The sequence below is a fragment of the Coffea arabica genome, chromosome 10c, assembly GCF_036785885.1.
Source record: "Coffea arabica cultivar ET-39 chromosome 10c, Coffea Arabica ET-39 HiFi, whole genome shotgun sequence".
NCBI classification, from domain to species: domain Eukaryota; kingdom Viridiplantae; phylum Streptophyta; class Magnoliopsida; order Gentianales; family Rubiaceae; genus Coffea; species Coffea arabica.
In genome coordinates, this window is record NC_092329.1 from 52,555,993 (window position 1) to 52,567,416 (window position 11,424).

An 11,424-nucleotide genomic window follows, 5' to 3' on the forward strand; every position below is an offset into this window, starting at 1 on the left:
TCAATTTTTGCATGACTTGGTCATAAGGAAAAAAAAAATTTTTGATTGAATATAGTTTTTGGTTGGTCAGAATTGGGGTGCATGCCTATTTCTGTCTAGGCCACATATGCCTTAATCTCAAATTTTAAGAGATTAAAAAGTTTTAACCTTGTATAACAAAGAGGGAACCATGCATGCAAGCTATGATGATCTGAAAAAGATAATCAAATAAAGGGACTAGACTAGTAATGGTGGAATATGGTCGTTCCACATGGGAATAATTTTTACCAAGAGCTGCCGGCATTCACAACATTCCATCATCTACATATAATCATTCTACTTTTCTTTAACGTACCATTTTGTGAAACCTTGTTGAAGTATGTATGTATATAACTCAATTTAGCCAAATAACTATGACTCCCTAATTAGCTATAATATCAGATCTTTCCTTGCGAGATGAACTCCAATTGCTTTTCATCAAATTCATTGGAACCCCCTTTCTTAAATGATCAAAACATGGTCATTTGGTCTAACCTTGCCTTCATCAATGATAATGACGATGACCGTTCAAGCCGAGGGAAGTTTTCAATTTCGAAACCTTCTGAAAGAGATTTAAGTACTGATAGAAGTTCATTCTTCACAAGCCATCTTTCAGAAGAGGAGCTCCAAATCAGAGAAGATCTCGGGAGAGAGATTGAAAAAGAGCTCAAGCGCGAAATTATGGAAGGTATTCTTGTTTTAGTCAAAAGATTAAGCAATCTCAAGGCTAAGCAGATTTTAAGGAGTCTAAAGAAGTTAAATTTGGATCAATTCTTGAATTTATTGCATGGTTCATCATATTGTGGCACTACTTGCGAAGATGGTGGTGATCATCACGAGGATGAATATGAACATGGTAGCCAATGGCTTAGCGGTCAAATCTCGCCTACGATTAGTGCAAGTGTGACCCAATTTTCAATTGACAATCAAGAAGAAGGACTTTTGGAGGATTCAGATAAAGAATCAACCATAGAAACATGGTCTTATCTTTCTGAATGACATGGGAAACATGATAAGAAATGTGGTACTTCTTCTGTTAATGGGGTTGCTGTTATCTATCATAGGATCATTTCTTGGATGTAGGGTACAATGAAAGGTCTATCTTTTGATGAGACAATGAGAATATTGATTCGTAGATTATGCATTTTCGCATGCCCATGAAGACCAATGGGAAAGTCTTAACAGATTGCACCCAACCATAGTGTTTCTGATTACAAATGCAATGTAGCTTTGTTATATATCATGTCTAGGTTTGAATTGTATTTATTGTGCATTACTCCAACTCTATTACCATATATAGGATGATATGATTAATTGACTTTCTTCCAACTAGTGATCTACATACACTCCGTGTGTGTGCAAGTGATAAAAAAAAATCTTCGTTTTGACCTAATTATGTAGATTCATTATTTGACAACAAAATCTGGTAGTAATAAATTTAAAAACTTAATACATAAAAATCAAACAAAAAGGTTGAATCAAGCAATTATCTATAAACGATTATGTTTAAATTATCTATGAACATATATTTCATTAGTTGAATTATAATTGATTCTTTGCACCAAACCACCCGCTTCCGCATTATTACCGTATAGATAATCATAGCCGTTAGTGACATTTCTATCTTGATCTTTCCCACTTACATCTGTGATATTTGGATAGTTGGCCAAGTTTCCTCCCAAAATCCAATCACTAGAATGGGCCGAAATTACTAGTTCATTTTCTTTGTCAGGACTGTAGATTGACTCAAGTAAAAGCTTCGCCTTAGATAATAAGGCTGGATTTTGCGTTAAGATTGGATTAGGCTTAAAAGGACTCTATTAAGTTTCTTTCTTAGTATTAACTGGGCTTGAAAATTTTTGTTAAAGTTTCGCAAGTCGGGCAAATGACTTGTAAACAGAATTAAGGTTACTTAACTACAATTAAAATGCCTTTGATTTTGGACCTTTTAGTTCACTTTGATTGGCTGAAACAAAAATTAGAAGGTTCTACGACTTCCATCTTTTTTTTTTCTACCATAAGCGGTAAAAAACTCACACACACACCCTCTAATTAGAACGACGCAGATGGCATCGAGAAAATCGGCCCGAAAGCAATCTAAGGGAAACCCACGAAGAGTCCGGATCCAGCCAATTGGTTACAACTTCCATCTTTAAGAAAGTAGAATTTGAAAACATGGATCTGGCCCACATGAGATAATGCTAGTCACTACCAATTAATCTTATATATACTGTTAATATATACACTATTACTGTTAGATATATGACACATGTGCAAATTTAAAATTTAAAATTTAAAATTTTCTCATTTGTCATCTATCCAATTGTGATAATATATACACTGACAGTGTATGCAGTATATAACATTTAAAGATCTTCCAATAAAGAGCACCATTCCAATATACCCCTTGATTGACATGGTAATAATGTATTCCCTCAGTATTGACATCCGTACATTCCTTCCATACTCCAGCTTCTGATGAATGTACCAAGAAATATTCTTTCCCTTCCCTTACATGGAACACTGCTTTTGACAGCACACATACTAGTCTATACGCATCAGACTTAAGCGGATCAAACACAATACTCACAGCTGTAATAGTTCGCGATTCTGCACCAATTTGTGGCTGTGGAATTAGCCTGTAGTGATTGGCTGTCGGATTATAGATGTAGTATCTCCGTATCTCATTATTGAAATAAAAATTAATGAAGGTTAGCCCATTAACATCAAAGGAGGGAGTCCATACCCACTTAGAATTTCAAGGACAATTAAGTGAAAATCATTCTTTCGCATAAAAATCAATAGAAGGCAAAAGTAGAATATATGCCCACTTATGTATATTACTAAATATAAGAGTAAATCTTAACCCTATGACTAAATACTAATTAGTAATTAATAATTAGCTAACTTAATTATAATTATACTTGGAAGCAAAATTTTAATGAACGTTGATACGTCGGAGCTTAACCATTAAATTTGAAGTTCTTATTTATTTCAATGTTGTTTAAGAATTGAGATAATGAGTTAATGAGTTAGAACTTAGGATTATGAACCCTTTTTTTTTGCATATCATGTTTGTTTGAGTTAAGTTGATTTAATTTTATTGAAAAAATATATGAGATATTATTTTCTTACAATAATTTTTTAGAGAAAATTAAAATTTGTTAACTCACTATTGGTATCTCGAATTTTAGATATTACCGAATTACTAGTTCTCTGATCCAATTTATCAAACTAAGGTTTGGATGGTAATTGGACATTGGTTTTAAAAAATCAATTGCCAAATTACCAAAATTTCTTTTACTGAATTCCCAATTATCAACCGATGAATATTCATAAACATAAGGGCAAAATATACTTTACTCCTTGTAGTTTAGCGCTTTTTCACATAATCTCCTATGGTTTTAAAAGCTATAGATAACTCCCTCATGATTTGGATTAAAGTGTCAAAATAACGGAATTTACATTCCATAACAGAGTCAACTAAAATGTCAAAAATACCTCTATGTAAAGTTAAAAATTATTTATTAACTACGGGGGTTATGTATATAATTTGAAAAATATAAGGGAGTAATATGATAAAACACTAAACCATAAGGGGTTAGAATGCCATGCATTTTGAAAACCGTAAGGAGAGTTATATGATAAAATCATATGAGATTAGAGTGTCATGCATATTATGTTTATATATTTAGATCACTTTAGCCATTTAGTTTTTAAACAAGGGTAATTTCGACATTTTCATGAATTCCATTACAAATAATCATTTCTGTCACTTTGATACTTCAGTTCAAACTATGAGGGGTTATATATAGTTTTTTAAATTATAAAAGGGGTTATGTAAAAAATCGCTAAATCACAGAGGGTAAAGTGTGTTTTGCCCTGAACAAAAGGGTCTGACTTGTTTGATTTGGTATGACCAAAAGGCCAAAAAAAAAAAAAAAAAAAGTGCAATGGCAAGAATATTAGCAATGTGGTAAGAAATATTAACAAGCCACTTGTCAAGTGATTATTAGGAAGCCATGTGGCAAGTAAGAAAGCAAAGCGCTGAAGATCACTTCTTTCTTATATACAAGGTAGATATATATATAGACACACACAATACACACACTAGTTTAACTAATAGGGATATTATTTAAGGGACCGTGAAATCCTATTTGTACTCTCAAACCCTTCCCAATCCCATTACCCCTTTTAAAGTTTGAAGTCTCCAAATCAAACTTAAAAAGAGAAAAAAGTAGGAGAGGAGTGAAACATTTCAGGGAATTTTCCAGATAGATATTTTGTCTGAGCATGCATGAAATCTAATTCCTCAACATCTATTGGTAAAAAGTTATTGAGTGCTTCAATTTGATCAAATCTACCTGAAAAGCAAAGAAAAACAATCAATTTAACAGGTAGAAAGCCAAGACAAAATTTTGCATTCAAGTATTGCATCATACAGCCATGAACAGCTGTGGGACAATATGCTATCTATGTGGCAGTGACTCTTTCTTCGGTTTCTGTCGCTATTTCTCAACCAAATATGGGCATAATGAGACATGATGACTTGTATTCCTCTCAAAAGCTCCTTCAAATGGTGCATGACTTGAAATTCCAATATGATTTTAACTTTGTCTTTGCATGCTTAAACAAAAATGGATCCATTGTAAGGCCACAATGCACAAATGATCCACAGCGTCGCTGCCTGCCTTAGTATTTGATCGAGCTTCTCCATTCATATTCCAATAAAAAGGAAAAGTTTCTATTGTTCACTGGATTTTCTATACAGGAATTGTCTTGATTTCTATTACTTAAATAGAGATATACTTAAGACAGAGTTGGGGGTTGATAATCTTGTTTTATTGGTTCAACTTAGCCTGCCATGGTTTATTTTGATGATGCTATTATTCTATATCTTAATTCAGGGATGGTCAAATGAGAATTCTCTCCTAGTTTTGGGAGCATTTCTACTCGACCTCTCCTATTCTAGGTAGGCATAAAGGTATCTTAGGTACGCGATAGATTCCCTCGTATCATATGTCACCTGTAATTAATTCGATCCAATATTATAAATACCTTTTTTGTTACATTCTAACTTTTCATCTACATTAGGTGGGATATGTATCTTAGCATGATCACATTAATTACAAACCCAACTTCCTTACTTCCACTAGATGTTTAAGATGTGTAAAATGACCTTTATGTTAGTAAGTGCCAAAAACTACACCATTATATAAGCCGCTTCTCCCTGGTTTTTTCTTTGTCCCAATTTTCACCCCCCAAATGATCTCACTAACTTCAAACTTTCATACTCGCCTCTCCCTCTCAATATTTCTCCATACTCCCTTTGTACTCTAATAAATTCCAAATTAGAATCTACTCTCTCTAATATTCCAATTAAACAGCAACAATGATAGGGTGGGAAGATGTTTACAAGGTGGTCACAGCCATGACACCACTTTGTGTAGCTTTAGCTTTAGGCTATGCCTCGGTGAAATGGTGGCACATGTTTACACCTGATCAATTTGATGCTATAAACCGCTTCAATTGCTTTTTCATCATTCCCTTCTTCAACTTTAAATTCATATCTCATATCAACCCTTACGAGCTGAATTATCCGTTCCTTGGCGCAGATTGCATTGCAAAATGTATCGTTCTTATTGTGCTTGTTTTTTGGACAAATTGTACAAGAAAAGGAAGTTGTATGTGGTCCATCACCGCATTTTCTTTGTGTAGTTTAAACAACACTCTTATTGTAGGAGTGCCACTATTAAAAGCCATGTACGGGGAGGTAGGAGAGGACCTTGTTGTTCAATCTTCTGTGATTCAATCACTAGTTTGGGTTATTTTTTTACTGTTTATGTTAGAATTTAGACGTGAATGGTCTAAAACTAAGTCTGTAACTAACACCATCAATGGAGATTTGCAACTCCAGGCAATTGAATGTGGCAGTGATTTGGATCAAAACTCCACCCCAATGTCAATGAGCATCAATAAAGCACCATCCATTTGGTCGATACTGAAGATTGTTTGGCTTAAACTTGCTAAGAACCCTAACTTCTATGCTTGCATAGCTGGCTTGATTTGGGCTCTTCTAGCTAGCAGGTATGATGGAGATACGCAAGGCCTATCGAAAGTATATCGTGCTTCCTAGGATATTCCACGCTAATGTAAAATTTGATTGTGTTCTTAAGGTGGCAGTTTAAGATGCCTGAAATAATTGAAGGATCAATTTTGATCATGTCCAAGGCCGGAGCTGGTGTTTCCATGTTTAGCATGGGTAAGAACGGTTTGGAAAATTTTTGTCTAGTCCTCTTGCAAAATCCATGAATTGATTACATGGGAGAAACCCTTTTCTTATCATGTAATTTTGGGGTCAAATTTCATCCATGCAGGCCTTTTCATGGCATTACAGGAGAGAGTTATAGCTTGCGGTACCCCTTTGACTTTGTTCGGGATGGCTTTAAGATTTGTGGTTAGTCCAGCCACTATGGCTATTGGTTCTATTGTGAGTGGATTGCATGGTAACGTCCTGCGCATTGCTCTGATCCAGGTACTAAAAATTCTTGTCTTTTTCTATTTTTATTTGTTGGGCGAAATAATGTTAAAGATCTTGAACTTTTGCATCAAACTCTAATTCTTCTTTAAATTAATTAAAATTTTCTATTGGTTTTCAAAATTTATTGCATGAAGACACCTAATGAAACTCAAACCTTTCATCTTATTTGTCGGATACCCTATAAAGTTTTTGAAAAATAATTCTAAACTAAGAGCCCATAAATGAAAGAGAATACACTGCCCAATATCTCCATTCTAGCTCCATACGTTTAGAAGTTAAAATTTTGGTATGAGTGAAACTATCTTCACAAGAGTGTGTTTGGATTGTAAATTATTTGAGATATTTTTACTGTAGTATTTTTTGTGATGTGATGTATGTGAGATAAAAAGATAATTTGAAAGATAAAAATGTGTATTGAAAATTATAATGGTGATATAAGAAAATATATTTAAGCAAATAATCTCCTGTCCAAACACATCTGTTATGCTAATCTGTTGTTCTATATTGTACTCATCACATATATTTTGAATGAGTACTACTAATAGGTTGCTCTTTATTATATATATATATATATATATATATATATTTAAGAAGCGGGGAGAGAAGAAAGATTTAACCTAAGATTTCTAAATCCTCTATTGTGCCAATTGTAAATCCTCTATAGAGTTTATTTGACTCTTTATGGTTTTTGTATGAAGGACATGAGTCAAATGAGTGTTATGCCTTCTGTAAATGATATCCAAAAAACTTTAAGGAGTAATCAAATCGATTTTATAAAGTGAGGATTAAATTAGGAACTAAAAAGGCTCTAAACTATTGAGACTGTTAGTGAAACATTTAAAATTATTTTACCCTTTCCTCCTTTTTTTTAAAAAAACTTTTGATATGAAATCATAATTTATGCATACACTGGAGGAACAAAATTCCAGGTCATGAGGAAATAATTTTTTTGGTTAACACATACGATCTTTTGATGATTTTTGCAGGCAGCATTGCCACAATCCATAGCCTCATTTGTTTATGCACAAGAATATGGTTTGCACCCTGACATATTAAGCACAGCGTAAGTTTTTACATGATTTCAGTATGGTTTTTTACAACATTCTAGTCCTAGTTTTTGGTACTATTGAAATTTTATTCTCCAAGATTTTGAAATATTTTAGACTTAGGAAGATTCATAACTAACTCATGCTATTAATTGTACGTTATTATCTCAGGGTTATTTTTGGCACTATAGTATCTCTTCCTTTGCTGATAGCATATTATGCTCTACTGGAAGTTGCACGTTGACATTAATCTGATAGATGAAGGGATATCTCCCAGCAGCAGTATTACTATAGATAGATGTATTCATACTTGCATTTGGAATAGAAAATAAATCAAAATCATCTTTGAATAGCCCTAAAATTGATAACTAGCCCACCAATAATATACGAGGCTAGATGCTCTGTACTTTTAGGCTTTCATGTGATTATGCAAAATTTTACACTTTTATAAGTCTACAGATAATTCAAAGCCATGTTCCTAAACAAGTTCTTTGTTTTTTTTTTTTTTTCCTTTTCTGTTTTAGGGTTCGTTTGTTTCGGTGTAAAATATTTTCTGGAAAATCTTTTTCAAACTTTCCAATGTTTGGATGCAATTAGACCACTGAAAACCTTTTCTTTAGGAAAATGATTTACATCCTCCAGTGGAAAACAACCTATACAATAGATCTTCTGAAGTTATTTTCCCCACATACCGTGAGTTATGAACCTAACATTCGAAACTGCCTATTCGTATCACCACTGCATATTCTTATGGGACCTTGCTTTCTAGGTTGGGAAAGAACCAGTTTATGCCTTTAAGAATAATAAACAACGTAGAGTACTTGCAGATATTCTGCCGAAATGATATTTTAAAAGTTAAACCAGACATCAGAAAATCATGAAATATCAAAATATCTTCATGAAAGATGTCTTTCACTAAATATATTCTCTCATGGAAATCATTTTACGTCGAAACAAACAGACCCTTAATCTTTCAATTTCCTTTCATGTGTAGAAGTTCTACAAGTCCTACTTGGGAAGTTCAAACTTCAAATTGGAGTAATTTGCTTTAGTTCTTCACGTTTCCCATAGTTTCACCTAACAAAGATGTAAGGCCTTATTAAACAGCGTTAAAGAGATCAGAATTCAGAGCGAAACTTGCAAATTTTGTTTCGATTAAATACTCTCAATGTTTTGGAATAACAAACAAATACTATCTATGTGTTTTATATTGACGCATCCAAAATGACATTCGGTGTGGCTAATGGGTGCTAGGACACTCACCAAGAGCGGGTCAAGTCTCAATTTTTTTTTTTATAAGAATGAAATTAATTTAGAAAAGCATCTAAATACAGGAGGTGTATTAAATGTGAGTGTATGCATATTTCATATTGTAATCTAAATCCAGTGTAATCTAAATCCAATACTACTAATATTTATCATTTGTACCCAAAAGAGAACTTTTGGGCTCAATAGGGGAGGGCCAGCCCATCTTTTTAGCAGCCCCTTCCCTGGTAGACAGAGTCTACATTACCATCAATTTGGTCCTGAAGGCCCAATTCAATATAATCAAAAATGGGAGTTGAAACTTGAAAGTATTATTTTTCTTTCTTTTTGGGTATTAATTTGTTTCTCCAAGCAAGCCAAAATGCCTCTTGCCCAGTATTGTTGTCAAGTATTTGGATGAGAATTATTTGTCCAAAACTTATTGCTTAAATCAAAAATATATTTTTCAACACATCTTTTTACCTTCCCAATCATTTTTTATCTCATATACATCATATTGCAAAAAATTACTACTCTAATTATTTCAAACTAGTATTTTGACCCGTGCTATGCACGGGATTATATTTTAAATCAAAATAATATTTTATATATTTATATATTGTGGTACAAAATAATAAATATATATATATAGATTAAAAATTTTAAAGAAGTGTATGCTTAATATCTTGAAAAAAAATTAATCTATAATGATTTACATGATAAAAGAATTGTTAACGCATTTAAAAAGAAGGTTAGGTTGGATGATAAGGTGAGAAGAGTTTTCTAAAAAAAAAAATCAATTTATCAATATTCGATAAAATATATTATGTTATACTCATATATCAAAACTTATAATATAAAAAATAAATTATAACCAATTTATTTTCTTTCATTTTTAGAAAAAAAATCTTTCTCCTATCTTGTGCCCCTAAAATTATTGACTGTATTTAGATTAGCATTTTTCATAAACTTTAACGTAAATTTTAAAAAAAATTCTCCGTAATATGTGTTTTTAGAATTCTCAAAATTATTAAAAATCACTATCATTTCTCTCTTCTCTTATATGCCAGTTAGTCATCAGATGCCTCTTACGACTTTCATATCTTCTATCATGGTACCACCTTCTCTTTTTTTTTTTTTTTTTTGTCATTTTTGTAATATTTCTGCAATCCCCTTTCTTCTTCCCTCCCTTCTCCGCCCATCATTTTAATCCATATTTCTTCTTCAATCTTTCCTGCTACTTTTCAACACCTCACCATTTTCTTCCCTCGCTCCTCCCTCTATACCTAACCTCTAAATTCATATCCCTGCGACCTAATATATTTAATTTTACCTATCATAATAAAAATATAAAATTAAAAATTAATTACAAAGGTTGCAATTATTAGCATCTAAAAATGAAAATGAAAAACTAATAATATTTATAATATCCTCAAGTACTACAATCAATTCATATATATATATATATATATATATTAACATAGCAAATACATATTTATATATAAAGGCAGCAATAAGAATGTATAAAATAATTAATGATACCAAAAGTTATTCTTAGTGTTTGGGTTTTGCATTCTTATTCAAATCTAATGTCAAATTTGGGCCAGATATATACAAATTAAGTAGTATTTTAGGGTTGAATGTTCTATATCTTTCTCTTAAACTATAATATTACTTTTTTAAAATTTTTGGTAGAATTGGTGTTGTTATTATCATTATTTTTCATCAAAAATTAATATTTCAAAAGTACTTTGTTTTTTATTTAGTACTTTGTTTTTTAATATAGTACTTTGTTTTTTATTTAGTGATTTCATAATTTAGATTTCATGAATGGTACCATTCTTGATTTTTAAAATTCACGACATTATTTCCTTTTTGTTTTCTATTTAATTTTGCCTTTTTACTTAGGATTACTAAGTTTAAAGATAAAATATTATCATTTACTTTTTTACTTTTACTAAGTTTGGCAATTTTTCTTTTTATTTACCCTCCCATTAATAAATTTCAAAACAAATTCCTATATAAGCGGAGCCACTACTTTTTTAAATTAGAAAGGCATGTGAGCCATTCCTTACTTAAGAAAATGTTATTTGCACTCAATTTTTTATTATTTGCAATTCAACCATTTGTTTTATCATATAGTCCAATTAATGAAAATTATATGATCAAAATGATTATCGAAGTGTGAATAACAAAATTAGAATATAAATAATCTTACTTATTTAAATTAATAAAAAAGCATGAAAGGATGTTATATTTGTTATATCTTCTTATGATCTTATAGAAGTTTTAATTGTTGTAGAATCATAAACAGCGCAAGGCAATCGGAAATGTGATGGGTTGAAATTCAAATAGGATAACATGCACATTAACCAACAATTTGAAATGAAATAATTTTAAAAAGTAACTAACAATTTCAAATGTGAAGAGTAGATGTAAGAAGTTGAGAGGACTATATTTTATAAATTAAATTAAATGTGAAATGCTAGAAAAATAGAATTAGTAGTGGGAAGATATGCGGAGGCTTCTTCCTAAAAATCCCTTCTCAAATTTATATAGATATAGATATTCACC

At 31.7% G+C, this 11,424-nt stretch overlaps 1 protein-coding gene across 1 annotated transcript; it reads left to right on the plus strand.

Annotated features, from left to right (window-relative positions):
- The first annotated feature begins 5,284 nt into the window (after positions 1–5,284).
- LOC113714408 (auxin efflux carrier component 5) lies at positions 5,285–8,068 on the plus strand. Its single transcript, XM_027238225.2, has 5 exons — positions 5,285–6,105; positions 6,195–6,280; positions 6,396–6,553; positions 7,546–7,622; positions 7,777–8,068. The coding sequence occupies exons 1-5, from the start codon at positions 5,411–5,413 to the stop codon at positions 7,847–7,849; spliced, it is 1,089 nt and encodes a 362-aa protein (XP_027094026.1). The 5' UTR covers positions 5,285–5,410; the 3' UTR covers positions 7,850–8,068.
- The last annotated feature ends 3,356 nt before the right edge of the window (positions 8,069–11,424 follow it).